The sequence below is a fragment of the Epinephelus lanceolatus genome, chromosome 11 (genome assembly GCF_041903045.1).
Source record: "Epinephelus lanceolatus isolate andai-2023 chromosome 11, ASM4190304v1, whole genome shotgun sequence".
NCBI lineage: Eukaryota > Metazoa > Chordata > Actinopteri > Perciformes > Serranidae > Epinephelus > Epinephelus lanceolatus.
Genome location: NC_135744.1, coordinates 1,982,040 through 1,999,014, shown reverse-complemented (window position 1 = coordinate 1,999,014; position 16,975 = coordinate 1,982,040). Strand labels below are relative to the sequence as shown.

At 45.1% G+C, this 16,975-nt stretch overlaps 1 protein-coding gene across 7 annotated transcripts in view; it reads left to right on the top strand.

Annotated features, from left to right (window-relative positions):
• Positions 1-16,975, top strand: part of LOC117262140 (uncharacterized) — a 64,844-nt gene that overhangs the window by 19,460 nt on the left and 28,409 nt on the right. For 2 of the 7 annotated variants that reach the window (XM_078172122.1, XM_078172121.1), the window contains one exon: positions 8,868-11,063. The exons of 3 other annotated variants lie outside the window; for them this stretch is intronic. In XM_078172122.1, the coding sequence (XP_078028248.1) occupies positions 8,868-10,082 (1,215 nt within the window). In that variant the 3' untranslated portion in view covers positions 10,083-11,063. Of the gene's footprint in view, positions 1-4,237; positions 7,300-8,867; positions 11,064-16,975 lie in introns of those variants that run through there. 2 more of the 7 variants (XM_033634848.2, XM_078172120.1) reach the window with 2 other exon arrangements.

The window sequence follows — 16,975 nt, the reverse complement described above, 5'->3', positions numbered from 1 at the left end:
AGCAGGAAATGACAATTCTGCTAATACCCTGCATCATCATTACTATTACCAGCAACAAGCATAAAGAGGCAACCAGCAGCCCCCTAGGGAGCGGGGCAGAGGTGGAACCAGAGGAGATACAACGTTTAGGGGAGGCTGGAAGGGAGACCGAAACTACATACCAGGAAACCAGCATGTGTTCCAGCAAACTGCGCCCAACCAGCAACCAGGCCCGCCAGACATGGGTACAGGTTATCCAGGAGCCAATCCAGCTCCACCTGATAACCTGTGCTGGGGGTGTGGTCAGCCAGGCCATATACGGGCCCACTGCCCTAGTAATCCATGGGACGGTCCAGCACAAAACTGGCCCAACACGGAGCAGACACGCCCTTGGTAGGGGTGCCCAGAGAAGCCTAAGGGGGAACTAATGTCACCAGCAATACCACTGCAGTCACAAGATGAACCAATCATACCTGTTGTCATTCACGATCGTGATTACTCTTTCATGGTGGACACAGGTGCCACATATTTGTGCATTGGAAAAGAAGGTTCCAGGTTCCCCCTTTCCACGTCATCTATAAAAACAATAGGCTTCTCTGGGAAATCACAAGTCATACCACTGAGGGAACCCGTTCCAATGCTCATTGCAGGCAAAGTTATATGCGCACCTTTGCTATATTCAGCTCATACCCCAGTAAACCTATTAGAAAGAGATATTCTGTGCCCATTAAAAGCAAAAATCATGTGCACCCAAGATGGCTTGTATTTGGATTTCCCTGACGAACCCCCACAACATATGATGCCACAGCTTCCCCAGGACACGACAGGAAAACAACAAGCACTTGCCTACTGGCTCCAGCTGACACCAGAAGTCACACCTCAAACAGGCATGGACTGAATGGGAGTTGTGGATTCGACTTCACTATGACACAGCACATACTTCCGCTTTGCCACTGCACTGCACGCTCAAGATCTGACTCATGTAGATTACCAAGAATGTTGGGATGCAGTAATCAACAAGAAACCATGTCTAGTCACAAGTGAAGACATGTTTTTGGGACCAGAAGGCGTGGCAGCGGCTGTCCGCCTCCCAGAGGAATTGTCTGGGTGGTTTCAGGTACCAAATTCCACGCCATACATCACACTGTTAGTGGCAGAAGGTTATGAGTCTCATCATCTTGGTCCTATGGTCAAGCGTGCCCTGCAGGTGCAAGAGTGGGTGCCTACAAAGAATAAGTACATTCACATTTCAAAAGATAAGCAGTTTATCAGAATCTCAGTCAAAGTAGGCGATGAAGCAGTAGCAGATAAGGTAATGGTAGATGGAAACACAGCCACACACATGGTAGTTGCTGCAGAACATAATGAAATGCTAAACCAGGTCCCACCCCAGTTGTGGACAGCCCATAAGACTGATGTAGGATTAATAAAATCAGCCCAACCTGTTTACATTAAGCTGAAGCCACATGTTAACCTACCATATCAGAAACAGTATCCTCTTAAGCAGCATGTGATTGATGGTATCAGGCCAACTATTAAGGGTTTGGTGGAAGCAGGGGTCTTGGTTAAAATCAAAAGCCCCTGCAACACACCCATTTTTCCCATCAGGAAACCAAATTCAACAGACTACCGTTTAGTTCATGATTTGAGAGCAGTTAATGCCATTGTAGACGGCGAAGTACTACTCGTTCCAGACCCACACACACTGTTATCAAACATTCCACCAGACACCCAGTGGTACACAGTGATTGATTTGTGTTCAGCCTTTTTCAGTGTACCACTATATCCTGATTCTCAGTATCTCTTTGCCTTTACGTACGAGAATCAGCAATACGTTTACTCGAGGCTCCCACAGGGGCTCTCCGAGTCGCCTTCGATCTTTAACCGCGTGCTGACACAAGACTTAGTGAGTTTGAACGTGCCAAGCACAGTTTTGCAGTACGTAGACGATCTGTTAATCTGTAGCCCCACAAAAGACCAATGTGAAAAAGACTCCATTGCTGTGCTCACAGCTTTAGCACAAGGAGGGCATAAGGTCAATAAAGATAAGCTGCAATTCTGCCAGCAGTCTGTAGAGTACTTGGGCAGACAGTTGAGTGTGGACAAAAGATGTATTGCACCATCTCAGTTAGAAGCAGTGATCAAGGCCCCTCAACCGCAAACGGTGGGCCAGATGCTATCTTTTTTGGGCATGACAGGCTACAGCAGGCCGTGGATTTGTGACTATGCCATTAAAACTGCTCCACTCAGGGCTCTGATAAGGGCAGCAGGTCAAACCAATAACGCAGCACAATTGGTGTGGACAGAGAAAGCAGAAGGAGCGTTCCAAGCTCTAAAAATAGACATGCAATCCGCTCCAGCACTGGGGACTCCTAACTATGCTAAACCTTTTCATTTATATGTAGCTGAAAGATCAGGCTTTGCTTGTGCTGTGCTTATGCAAGACACACCCACAGGGAAGCAATCTTTAGCATATTACAGCACCAAGCTGGACAACATAGAAGCTGGGCTGCCACCCTGCTATCAGGGGCTAGCCGCAGCTGTATTTGCATTTCAAAAGGCATCATCACTGACCATGGGACATCCTGTAACGTTGTATACTTCCCATCAACTTCACTACTGACAAGTCCACGATTTGTTTTAACACAAGCCAGACGCATGGGCTATGAGGTAATCCTATCAGCCCCTGAACTTAACATTCAGCGCTGTACTACCATTAACCCCGCCACCAAACTGGTGTTACCAACAGAAGGGATGCCACATGATTGTATTCATGACACAGACAAATTTATGCGTGCCAGAGAAGATTTACATAATCAACCAATTCCAGCTGATCTCACTTTGTTTGTTGATGGGTCATGTTTCCGTGATGCCACTGGTACCCACGCCGGATATGGGATTGTTCAACTCGACAACGATGACCAGAATTTTGTCACATTGCAATCATGTAAGTTCTCTCAGCCTTGCTCAGCCCAGCTCGCAGAAATAAAAGCCCTAACAGCAGCATGTAAATTAGCAGAAGGAAAGTCACTAAATGTATATACAGACTCAGCGTATGCCTATGGCGTTTGTCATGTTCATGCTAACATATGGAAACGAGGGTTTCGCAGAGCTGCACTCCTGGCACTCATGGAGATGCCATCCTTGAACTATTAGAAGCCATGCTTCTTCCCACGGCTTTGGCAGTAATTAAATGTCCAGCCCACCAAAAGACTGACTCATTGATAGCTAAAGGGAACAACCTAGCTGATGAGGCGGCCAAACAGGCAGCAATAGGTGCAACAATGGCACCCATACTAACCATACAAGATTGTGAACCCCTTACTACCATGTCTTCCCTTATAATGGCTCAAAACAGAGTTAGTGAAAGTGAAAAACGCCTATGGGTGCAACGTGGAGCCATCAGAACGGTACCACAGGGTCCAATGCATGGTCTCTGACGAGATAGTCATGGTCATTTTGTCCTACCAACCTTACTGTTAAGACATGCGATAATTTGGGCGCATGGTAGTGACCATTGCGCAAGGGGGGAGATCCTACAGAAATTGCAAGCAGTATGGTGGTCACCATTCATGGCAGCAACAGTAGATAGAGTACTAAGCGAATGCGAGACTTGCGCAAGATACAACATCAGGAAAGTTTTTATAGCCCCTCTGGCACATATACCACCTCCAGACGGTCCCTTTAGACACCTTATGCTAGACTACATAGACATGGGACTGCAGTCGAGAGCAAGAGGAATGAGGTATATTTTGGTAGTTATATGTAGATACAGCAGATGGGTGGAGGCAAAAGCCACCGCAAGATCAGAACACAGAACAGTTGCCAAGTTTCTGTGTCAAGAAGTCTTCCCAAGGTTTGGGATGCCAGATACTATATCATCAGACAATGGGAGCCACTTTGTGTCCAATGTTGTGCGAGAGACACTAAAGCAATTGGGAATTAAACAAAAATTTGGCTGCGTATACCATCCCCAGTCACAGGGAGCAGTAGAAAGAGCAAATGGTATCTTGAAGGCCAAAATAGCTAAGATAGTGGCAGACAGTGGAGATAAACTCAATTGGGTGGATGCTTTACCGCTTGCTCTAATGTCAGTGCGCTCACAAGCTAGCAGAGTCACGCATCTAACACCGCATGAAACGCTTACGGGTCGACCCATGCCAATACTATACTTGAAAGGTCCCTATGAAGGGCCCTCGCTGGAACAGTTGCAAGGTGAAATGTTTGATTACTTACGAAGTCTGACTCGTATCCACAGGGCTGTGTTCCAGCAGGTGAGAGCCACCACCGAGGACAGAGGGGTCGAAATCCCAGAGGACCTTCAGAGAATACTTCCTGGACAGTGGGTGTACGTCAAGATGTTCAAAAGAAAGTGGGACCAGCCACGAAGGGAAGGCCCATACAAGGTCGTAAGGACGTTTGGTTCCATCTTAATCACTGCTGCAGAGCTAACAACCCAGAGAGACCTATACCCTGGCCTAGAGCCAGACAGAGAGCAGCTCCCCTAGAACCACAAGGGGAAGGCGAGGCCGCCCCAAGGGAAGCAGAGGGTCGTCCAGAAGGGGAAGGCGATGCCTCCCCGCAGGAACAGGGGACCAGGAGGTCAGCACGCTTGGCGAGCAGACAGGACCGGGGCAGAGTTCGGAGTGACAGCAATGGGTCACTGCCAGAGAGGGTGTCATCAGAGAATACCTCAGAGGGAGGCTCCCTGTCCACAGTGGCTGGCGATGAACCTCATGAGTTGTCATCTGATGGCCGCGGGGACGGTGATGAGGGCCCAAGCACAGAAAGAACAGAGAGAGCAGAGGGAGCGGAGGCAGAAGGAGAAGAAGGAGAATAAAGCAGCAGCCCAGAAGGCAGCAGTTCAGAAGCAGGCGGGCCTAGAGACACAGAGGGGTCAGACGAAGACACAGGCAACGCAGACAGAGGAGACACAGGCCCCAGAGAGGGATCAGCCCCTCGGTAGACCAGGCCAGGGAAGGCCTGAAGGCCCAGACAGTACGGGGGGAGGAATTAAAGTGGGAGTAATAGCTGCAGTACTACTAACTCTATTGCTCATCCTGGCAGGAGTGAAGCAAAGTGAAGGAGTAGAGCAGGGTGGACAAGGCCAGGAGCAAGTAGGTGAGTGTGCAGTGGCACTAGGGACCATAGCCGCAAAGCAGGGCAAGATACCATACAGAGAGATAGTTTCATTAACCTACTATAAATCACATGCTTACGTTGACATATTGGTGGAGGGTTCAGGAGGCATTGGGTTGCATGGCCGGTCCATAGGACCACGCTGTAGTGCAGAGGGGAAGGTGACAGCAAGAGTTATGTGTGACATGAGAGGTGGCACCGACACAGATACAGGGCGCAGCATACCTTTAAAGGTAGCCCACCAGTGGCTTCAGTTGGACCCAGTACCCCAGAGAAAATCAAGGGCTGTGAGGGCACGGAGAGTAGAGGTAATAAGAACAACCACCTGGAAGTCCAACAAATTCTATCAATGGTTAGAATACTCCGCGAAACAAGTCACTAATAGCTTATGTATAGCATGTCACAGGAATAGGGGCCTACCCAGGGTCAGGCCTCTCCCAGACATAGAGGAATGCGCACGCACATTTTTCTGTTTTACACAGTGCACCATGTGGATGGCAGCAGGAAGAGGGAAGCACACTAATAACACTGCAATCTGTCCTGTAAGTCTTAAAGGTGCCCCAGAACCAATCAAACAGGAGTATCAAGTACCTCCAGTAGTGCATTTGGCACAAGATATTGTATTCCCATTTTGTATAGCACGAGGAGAGGGGATAGAGAGCGTGTTAGACAACTCCACCTCTCTCAACGCTACCAGAGAGGCGGAAGTGCTGATCCAGTGCAGGCATGAAAATATCACAAATGACGGAGTTGCAGACTCCCGCAGACAGGAAAAGATATGTAACACCACTGAAGAAGCCAAAATTCAGTGTGGGCAGGTGATCAGCGGCGCTTCAAAGAATTCAACTATATGGTGAGGTAATTGTACAGATGCCACTTGGGTAGGGATTGGTGACCTTAGTAACGGCATAGAGCTATTGGCAGACATATTTTGGATGTGTGAGAGCAATCGCCAGGTACAAGCTGTACTACCAGCGAATTGGACAGGAATCTGTACCCCAGTAATATTAACAGGACAAACTATGATAATAAGTCTAAACAACAGTCTAAATAACAGTACTCAAAAAAGGTCTCGTAGATTGGCTGACACTCAAACACACTTCTGGAAGGAGGATGGTAACATATACATTACATACAATCAGGTACCGTATGGGATGCCTGAGGGGCATCAGGCTATATCAGAGGACTGGATATCGTGGGCCAGAGGATGGGGTTCCGTGCCCCTTGGTGGATACTTTGTGAATGCCCAGTACATAGAACGTAATAGCCGCTGGGTAAATTATTTGTGGTATAATCAACAGAGATTTGTAAACTGGACCATAGACGCTTTACAAGAAGTAAGTGAGCAATTACATGCCACATCTTTGATGACATTGCCAAACAGGCTTATTATCAAGACAATGCTTGCTCAAGACCAAGGGGTCTGTGATGTGATAGGAGAAGGCTGTTGCACTGTCATCCCCATGCACACAGGGGAGGATGGCAACTTAACCCGAGCCTTAGACAACATACATACATTAAGAGACCAACATGTGCAGCACTCCAGTTGGAACACTAGGGTTTCTTCAATTTGGGAATGGTTAGGACAACTATCCCCTGGGAAGATTCTGCGAATGATAGGAGTGCTGTTGGGACTTGTAGTGTTGACCCTTCTTGTAGTGTCTTGTTGTATTATTCCCTTAGTGCGGGTAGTGCTCAGAAGAGCCATGGAAACCCATATGGGACAGTTTGTCATAATAGACCAAGGTCCACGACCCACCGAAGGCGCAGAGCCATATGAAGACATGAGTGGCTTTCAGGGAAAGGTTCCTAAGGATCAAGACCAGACTAGAGGGCGATATGTCAGAAACCAGTATGAGATAATGCCACGGGGCATGGCAGTAGAAGCTGTCCAATATGAGCAGAAATATAGGCAAGCGGAAGGAGAATATGAGGAGATTATATAGAACGGAGCAGGCCACGAGCCACCAGCCCCTAGTACCCTTGCTGTCACCTGACCAGTACTAACACTTAACCACTAACAATTAATCCTGCTTGCATGGCTTATGTTTAGAATTAAGTGTTGAAGGGAGAGGTTGAAGAACCAAAAGGTAAAGTGTATTAAAGCTGTCCTTTACAACCTTAAGATACAGTACAGGCCAAAAGTTTGGACACACCTTCTCATTCAATGCGTTTTCTTTATTTTCATGACTATTTACATTGTAGATTCTCACTGAAGGCATCAAAACTATGAATGAACACATGTGGAATTATGTACTTAACAAAAAAAGGTGAAATAACTGAAAACATGTTTTATATTCTAATTTCTTCAAAATAGCCACCCTTTGCTCTGATCACTGCTTTGCACACTCTTGGCATTCTCTCGATGAGCTTCAAGAGGTAGTCACCTGAAATGGTTTTCCAACAGTCTTGAAGGAGTTCCCAGAGGTGTTTAGCACTTGTTGGCCCCTTTGCCTTCACTCTGTGGTCCAGCTCACCCCAAACCATCTCGATTGGGTTCAGGTCCGGTGACTGTGGAGGCCAGGTCATCTGCCGCAGCACTCCATCACTCTCCTTCTTGGTCAAATAGCCCTTACACAGCCTGGAGGTGTGTTTGGGGTCATTGTCCTGTTGAAAAATAAATGATGGTCCAACTAAACGCAAACCGGATGAGATGGCATGTCGCTGCAGGATGCTGTGGTAGCCATGCTGGTTCAGTGTGCCTTCAATTTTGAATAAATCCCCAACAGTGTCACCAGCAATACACCCCCACACCATCACACCTCCTCCTCCATGCTTCACAGTGGGAACCAGGCATGTGGAATCCATCCGTTCACCTTTTCTGCGTCTCACAAAGACATGGCGGTTGGAACCAAAGATCTCAAATTTGGACTCATCAGACCAAAGCACAGATTTCCACTGGTCTAATGTCCATTCCTTGTGTTTCTTGGCCCAAACAAATCTCTTCTGCTTGTTGCCTCTCCTTAGCAGTGGTTTCCTAGCAGCTATTTGACCATGAAGGCCTGATTGGCGCAGTCTCCTCTTAACAGTTGTTCTAGAGATGGGTCTGCTGCTAGAACTCTGTGTGGCATTCATCTGGTCTTTGAGCTGCTGTTAACTTACGATTTCTGAGGCTGGTGACTCGGATGAACTTATCCTCAGAAGCAGAGGTGACTCTTGGTCTTCCTTTCCTGGGTCGGTCCTCATGTGTGCCAGTTTCGTTGTAGCGCTTGATGGTTTTTGCGACTCCACTTGGGGACACATTTAAAGTTTTTGCAATTTTCCGGACTGACTGACCTTCATTTCTTAAAGTAATGATGGCCACTGGTTTTTCTTTAGTTAGCTGATTGGTTCTTGCCATAATATGAATTTTAACAGTTGTCCAATAGGGCTGTCGGCTGTGTATTAACCTGACTTCTGCACAACACAACTGATGGTCCCAACCCCATTGATAAAGCAAGAAATTCCACTAATTAACCCTGATAAGTGTGAAGTGGAAACCATTTCAGGTGACTACCTCTTGAAGCTCATGGAGAGAATGCCAAGAGTGTGCAAAGCAGTAATCAGAGTAAAGGGTGGCTATTTTGAAGAAACTAGAATATAAAACATGTTTTCAGTTATTTCACCTTTTTTTGTTATGTACATAACTCCACATGTGTTCATTCATAGTTTTGATGCCTTCAGTGAGAATCTACAATGTAAATAGTCATGAAAATAAAGAAAACGCATTGAATGAGAAGGTGTGTCCAAACTTTTGGTCTGTACTGTAGGTGCAGAACATGGCTGAGAACTGGAGATCCCCATATCCATACCAGCAGAACCCGGGGGGCCAACCTGGGTTCCAGTGCCAGCAGCAGGGGCCAAGTGTACCAAACCAGCCTTCTTCGCCATATCCGCCATCTCCACCTCCACTATTCCACCCAGGGTTACCCTGCCCAATGGCCAGCTGTTCTGCACCAGCCGGCACCCCCAGCGGAGGCACTCCCCAGATGACGCTGTCACAGCTCTACGCTCAACCCCGACCATCAATTCAGCCACCAACCCAACCTCCCACCTACTCCCTGCTCCGCTACATACTGCAAGAGATCCGGGACCTGGTCAAAGCCCCCAGTCAGAGTGGGACCCACCAAGAGGCGCCCAACCCAATCCTCAGTACTGCTAATCCGGATGGCAGAGTCCAGGCGGGTCCCAGCCGAGAAGGAAGCCGGGGGAACGTGAATCCAGGCCTGCAGTGTTCCCAATACCTGATGCAGGCCACATTAAAGGTTCAGACACCCACCACAGCGCAGGCACCGCCTCAGCAGAAAAACCTTAAGGACAGTGCCCGCACCAGGTTGCTGCCATTGCACTCCCCTGACCCATCGTCATCGTCAGAGGGCGATCTTGGACCACTGTCGTCCTATTCACCTACCAGCCCACGGCTCACAGTGCAACTCTCAGAGGAGGCCCTGGAATCCCGCAATGAGGGTCACCTGTCAGTACAGGCCCTATCACAGGAAACATGTGAGATCTTGGAGCAGGAGTATGGCGTGCTCCCAGAACATGTGGAATGTTTCCACTGGAGACTACCTGATGGAGTGCCAACTACGATAGAGCACAAAGACTTGGTAAAGAAGCTACGCACCCTGCTCCATCCTGTTCCAGCAGGTCCTTTCTGCCAACTTGTGCGCAGTTTTCCCATAAAACTGCGGAAAAGACTCCGCAGAGTTCGCTTTAGCTCCTACATAATCAGAAAGGCTGAGAACAAATGGCTGCAGAGGGAACACCTGCGGCTAACTGAACAAGAGATAGCCAATCTGCGTAACCAAGTCCTGGAGCTGACCCAGGCTAAGGATGCCTTACAACAACAACTGGTCGGATATCAGGCCCTGCAACAGGAGGTTAGAATGCTGAGGGACCAGGTGGCGTCCTATCGGCGACTGCGGATGGTGGGCATATCTGCCTATGTGTCTGATGGACAACAACTGGACAGCAATACTGGCTAAGATTGATATGTATTTTGCCAATTGTGACCTATGTATAAGAGGGCCATTGTAAACAATCATGTATGCAATGGAAAAATAACAGCGAGGCCATTAAGCTTAGCTCTTGTACTCAAAATATTATTGCATAATGCTCACGCAGTGTGATTAGTAAGGCACACTGAAGTTGGTTTATGTGTGACATCTACTGATCCTAATTAAGTACTATGGGACTATGAAGTCCCAAAGGGGGGAATACATATTTTTTTTTCTCTCCTTGATTCAAGCATTAGATGGGACTATGTAGCCCCAAAGAGGGGAATGTAGTGTAAGATTTAATCTTTAATCAGGTGAAGGTGTTAAATTGTATAAGTTGATTAAGAGTGAAGAACATATAACCATGTTTTATGTTATAAGTTCCTATAAAACTGTTTGTTATGCATCTATGTGTGATAAAACAAAGTTACACAAGTTTATGTATTCACAACACAAGGTTATGCATTCACATTGAAGAGCACACATACACCACACCATGTATTGTTTAAATAACCCTCTATTGTTTAATAATAACACACACACACTCTTTAATGTTTGTATTGCATGACACACATTCTAAGCTCACATTGTTTGAAAGCACAGGGGACTGTATACAGAAAGTCCCCAGGTTTCATATATTTTTAAAAAATAAAGTGAAACTAAGTTCGAATCTAATGGTGGGAGAATTTGGGGATTTCCAGGCCTAGGTCATGTTTGGGCAAGGGCCCAAGGGGCCTACTACCAATAGATTTGGACCAGATGAAAAAAGGCTAAAAAGAAAAGGATCTGCCACCAATAGGTTTGGGTTTAGGTGGGCAGGATGAAAGGAAAAGGATGGAGATTCTCTCGAATCTTCACCAGCATAAAAGAGAGAACGCAGAGAGCGAAACTTCAGTCGTGCTCCGGAGCCTGACTCAATGAGTTGTATGTGTTGTTGCTTGTGAACACATTAAACTCGATTGCACCTGATTCTACTCGACTCCAGTGTTTTTCTAAGTGTCAGCCAGCTGAGCCTAAGGTACTAATTCAACTCAGAGGACGATTTGCAGAGGAGAAGTAGAAGACGAGGTCGGGAGCCATCTGGCCCACTTCCAGGCCCTGATTTTCGCTTCTACAATATTTATCACCGTCTGCTGCTAACGTGTCATAAATGTCATGCACACGTTCTCCCACGATGTGCAACAGCAACGCTTTGAGCTAGCATCGCCAGTAATAATAATAATTAAAGCTGCAAGCAGCGATGAACGGGACCTCGGACCCTCGCTGTCAGCCTCCAGTGAATTAGCCTATTCGTAGGAGTCGAAATGTCGATAAAACAAGGAATGTCAATAGAACGCAAGGTCATTTTTGGCAATAAACCCATGATTTGGGAGTAGAACTTTGATGGCTTCTGAAAACCAAACTACTGACGAGGAAACCAATCAATCAATCAATCAATCAATCAATCAATATCACAAATCACAATTTGCCTCACAGGGCTTTACAGCATACAGCATCCCTCTGTCCTCAGGACCCAATGAGACAGAAGGGGAGACAGAGAAAGATGCAGGACAGACGGTAATTTTAATAGCTTACAACAGCATTAAGGAAAAGAATAATATTATAATTATAATTCTGGTTATTGTGGTCCAAAGTATATTTTAATATCTGATAGTATACATATGTGACAATAATCGTATGAGTATAATAACAGTAGAAGTATGACACACACAGACACAGAGAGACAGACAGACAGACACAGACAGACAGACAGACACAGAGACACAGACAGACAGAGAGAGAGAGCAAACATTGTCAAGAGGTTTTGTGACATGTCACATTTAAGAGGCACTAACTCATTTCCTGTTGGATTTAGGTCGGTGGTGTAAATGAGTGATTTGTAGGTCTCGAGGAACTGAAGAAGCCAGTTTTAATTTAATCTTTCTATAGCATTCGTACAGCCCACAGCAGCCATTTTACTGTGTCTATGTGGCACAAAAATTGTCAAGAGGTTTTGTGACATGTCACCTTAAACACATCATAAAATCCAAACTGTTCGAGTAATGACAAAGTTGTTCAGAGGAATTGTTTAGCAGGGCTTGGTCTGTCATGTGTGCGAGTTTGAAACCGATAGGATAAATGGTGTAGGAGGAAATATTTTTTGAGAGAGAGAATTTGTGAAAAACGACATCTTACTTTGAAATGACAATAGCGCACTTCCTGTTGGATTTAGGTCAGTAGTTACAGCGCGTGATTTGTAAAATTAAACCCTGGCAGGACGTCTTCTGACATGTCAATTCATTTCTGTCAAAGTTAGACATCGCATGCAGGAGTGACTTGGCATATCCTGATACAGTGCTGGAATGACATATTTCACATTTTGTATCACTTCCTCTTTCCACTAGAGGGAGTTGGAGAGCACAGTAATTACACATCATGTTTTTATACATCAAATATACACCACAGCATTTAACTTTCGAATAAATCAAAAGATAAGTGTTTGAGACCTACTTCCTGTCACCATTAGGTAGCACTATGAGTATCAGGAAATATGGTCATATATATGTTTTCAGGGCGGGACTAGTATGAATCATCTGAAGTTTGATGGAGATCAGAACATTTACGGCAAAAATATAGCAATTTCCTGTTTCATGGCGAGACATCAAAATTAAACCCTCTGCAGCATGCATAGACACTTATGATATGTCATGTTTGTGTACATCAAATGCACACCACAGCACTGAAATTTCAGGTTAATCCAAAGATAAGTGTCTGGTAAGAAGTACTTCCTTTCACCACTAGGTGGCGCTATGACTATCAGGAAATATGGTAATGAAAATGTGTTCAGGGCGGGACTAATATGAATCATGTAAAGTTTGGTGAGACTGGACCATTTATGCCAACGCTACAGCAATTTTGTTTTTCATGGCGAAACCTCAAGATTCAACGCTCGGCAGCGGGCGCACCATTCAACATTGGGCAAATCCTGTGATAACTTTTGGTCACAACATAGTCACGCTTACATACACCAAGTTTGGAGCCAATCTGATTAAATCTGTAGGACAAGTTCGTTAATTTACAAGCCCTGGAAATGGGCAAAAATGCACAAAAGTGGCACAAGTAAATTCAAAATTGCGGATTTCCTGTTGAGCTTGGAGCATGGCTCTAAGAGGCTTTTTTGTACATGATAGAGTGTTACAGGTGCCTACCAAGTTTCATACATGCAGGTCAAACCAGCTTTTTGGGCTGCTTAATTGAAATATTCTAGCTGTTGAGCCATCTTGGTGCATCAAAGCACAAAAATCACATCAGACAACAGGACTTGCGACCTGTGATGTGTATGCCACGTTTGGTGAGTTTTCAAGCATCCCTTGTCCCTTCAAAACAACATCGTATTTGATGGCGAACAAGGCGGCGCCACGGTGACAGCGTTTGATGAAAACTCAAAAGCCTTATTTTTAAGTATCATCAAGGTCTAAGGACTTAGACCATCAAGTTTGAGGTGGGTCTGATTAACCTGCTAGAAGAGGGACATCAAAGAATGTATAAAGTAACTTTCTGTTGCCAGTAGGTGGCGCTATGGTGGTGATTCAAAATTCCTCTGTAGATGTGTTCAGGGCTGGACTGTCATCATATGTGTGAAGTTTTGGCAAGATATTCCCACGTGGAGTCAAGTTACAGCAACGTTTATCATCACGGCGAAACATCAAAGCTCGCCGCCAGGCTGTGGCCACGCCCTTCGACGAAAACTCACAGTTTCCACAATAAAGCGTCATCAACGTCTTATGGCTTTTTTGACCAAGTTTGAGATGGATCTGGAGATGTACATTAAAGTCTAAAACATGACATTTCCTATTGCCAGTAGGGGGCGCTATATTTATCTCTAATTATTGACATGTAGATGTGCTCAGGATGGGACTGGCATTAATCCTGTGAAGTTTGGGCAAGATTGGACCATGTATGCTGGAGTTATAAACTACTTCCTGTTTAGTGGCGAGACCCCTAACTTTGACGCCATCCCACAGTCACACGCATTGATGAAAACTCAAGCTTTTGATAACTTTTCATCTTCAAGGTCTTGGGTTGGGACAGACCAAGGTTTGAAGTCGATCGGATGAAATCTCTAGGACTAGTTTGTTCATTTATGACCCCTGGAAATGGCCAAAAATGCATCAAAATTGCACAGTAAATTCAAAATGGCCGACTTCCTGTTGGGTTTAGAGCATGCCTCCAAGAGGCTTTTTTGTATGTCTCTGAGCATTACATAAGCCTGCCAAGTTTCATACATGTAGGTTAAACGAGCTTCAGGGGCTGTTTCCTCAAACTTTTGTAGGGGGCGCTACTGACAGAGGCGGAGCTAGAGGGGAGGCCATGGTAGCACCAGTGCCGTAGAATATAACAGAGTTGCGACAACGGAAGTCCAAAATGCTTGTGCGTCACGTGACTCATGTAGACCTCGGATAGTTCCCGGAAGTTACTGGTGGGCCAGTTAAATACATAATACTGAGAGATAGAACTCCAATTTTTGGTAAGTAGCTGTCAATAACTACATTGATTTATAATATATGTGTAGCACGCCATAAACAGTTACATCTTTATGTTGCTTTTTAAAGTAAAATGTGCTAATATTTGAGGATTAGTGTTAGTTTACTACGGTTAGGTAAGACTCTATTAATCCCAACCTTGGAAATTCACGTTAGAGCAACTTAATACACATGATGTGTAGTATTTTTACTGTAAAAATATAGGAATGTATAGATATCCCCCGGGAAGTGGCAAAATATTGCACACAGGAATATTACACAGTATGTATACAGTGCACAGTTTAAATATAAGGGATGTGGATAAGGACATGTATTTATATATGGGCCAGTATAAGTATATTAATGACATAGCATAATTATGATAGAAATGTATTATTACACAGTATAACTATGTGTAATGTGCATATAACATATATTATTGTCTGCCTTGTTTAAATATGTTAGTCTTTCTTTACCTTGGTGAAACAGCGTGTTGCTTTTATTGCTTTAAATGATGTTTTCAATTCTGTCCTTAGTCTTGTATGGTTGTCAGGAGTAATCACATCCTAACATTTATTGATAATGTAATGATTCTAATGATTTATAACTAATGTTATCTTAATTACTTTCAGTGGGACAGAAGGAGACCAACGGGTGACTACCAATGACTGTCAAGTGACAGCACAATGGGTCACTGGGCTAGCAGCAACAGCAGCAGCAGCAGTTTATAGACATATACAGTACAGGCCAAAAGTTTGGACACACCTTCTCATTCAATGCGTTTTCTTTATTTTCATGACTATTTACATTGTAGATTCTCACTGAAGGCATCAAAACTATGAATGAACACATGTGGAGTTATGTACTTAACAAAAAAAGGTGAAATAACTGAAAACATGTTTTATATTCTAGTTTCTTCAAAATAGCCACCCTTTGCTCTGATTACTGCTTTGCACACTCTTGGCATTCTCTCGATGAGCTTCAAGAGGTAGTCACCTGAAATGGTTTCCACTTCACAGGTGTGCCTTATCAGGGTTAATTAGTGGAATTTCTTGCTTTATCAATGGGGTTGGGACCATCAGTTGTGTTGTGCAGAAGTCAGGTTAATACACAGCCGACAGCCCTATTGGACAACTGTTAAATTCATATTATGGCAAGAACCAATCAGCTAACTAAAGAAAAACAAGTGGCCATCATTACTTTAAGAAATGAAGGTCAGTCAGTCCGGAAAATTGCAAAAACTTTAAATGTGTCCCCAAGTGGAGTCGCAAAAACCATCAAGTGCTACAATGAAACTGGCACACATGAGGACTGACCCAGGAAAGGAAGACCAAGAGTCACCTCTGCTTCTGAGGATAAGTTCATCCGAGTCACCAGCCTCAGAAATCGCAAGTTAATAGCAGCTCAGATCAGAGACCAGATGAATGCCACACAGAGTTCTAGCAGCAGACCCATCTCTAGAACAACTGTTAAGAGGAGACTGCGCCAATCAGGCCTTCATGGTCAAATAGCTGCTAGGAAACCACTGCTAAGGAGAGGCAACAAGCAGAAGAGATTTGTTTGGGCCAAGAAACACAAGGAATGGACATTAGACCAGTGGAAATCTGTGCTTTGGTCTGATGAGTCCAAATTTGAGATCTTTGGTTCCAACCGCCGTGTCTTTGTGAGACGCAGAAAAGGTGAACGGATGGATTCCACATGCCTGGTTCCCACTGTGAAGCATGGAGGAGGAGGTGTGATGGTGTGGGGGTGTTTTGCTGGTGACACTGTTGGGGATTTATTCAAAATTGAAGGCACACTGAACCAGCATGGCTACCACAGCATCCTGCAGCGACATGCCATCCCATCCAGTTTGCGTTTAGTTGGACCATCATTTATTTTTCAACAGGACAATGACCCCAAACACACCTCCAGGCTGTGTAAGGGCTATTTGACCAAGAAGGAGAGTGATGGAGTGCTGCGGCAGATGACCTGGCCTCCACAGTCACCGGACCTGAACCCAATCGAGATGGTTTGGGGTGAGCTGGACCGCAGAGTGAAGGCAAAGGGGCCAACAAGTGCTAAACACCTCTGGGAACTCCTTCAAGACTGTTGGAAAACCATTTCAGGTGACTACCTCTTGAAGCTCATCGAGAGAATGCCAAGAGTGTGCAAAGCAGTGATCAGAGCAAAGGGTGGCTATTTTGAAGAAACTAGAATATAAAACATGTTTTCAGTTATTTCACCTTTTTTTGTTAAGTACATAACTCCACATGTGTTCATTCATAGTTTTGATGCCTTCAGTGAGAATCTACAATGTAAATAGTCATGAAAATAAAGAAAATGCATTGAATGAGAAGGTGTGTCCAAACTTTTGGCCTGTACTGTATATTTTATGTA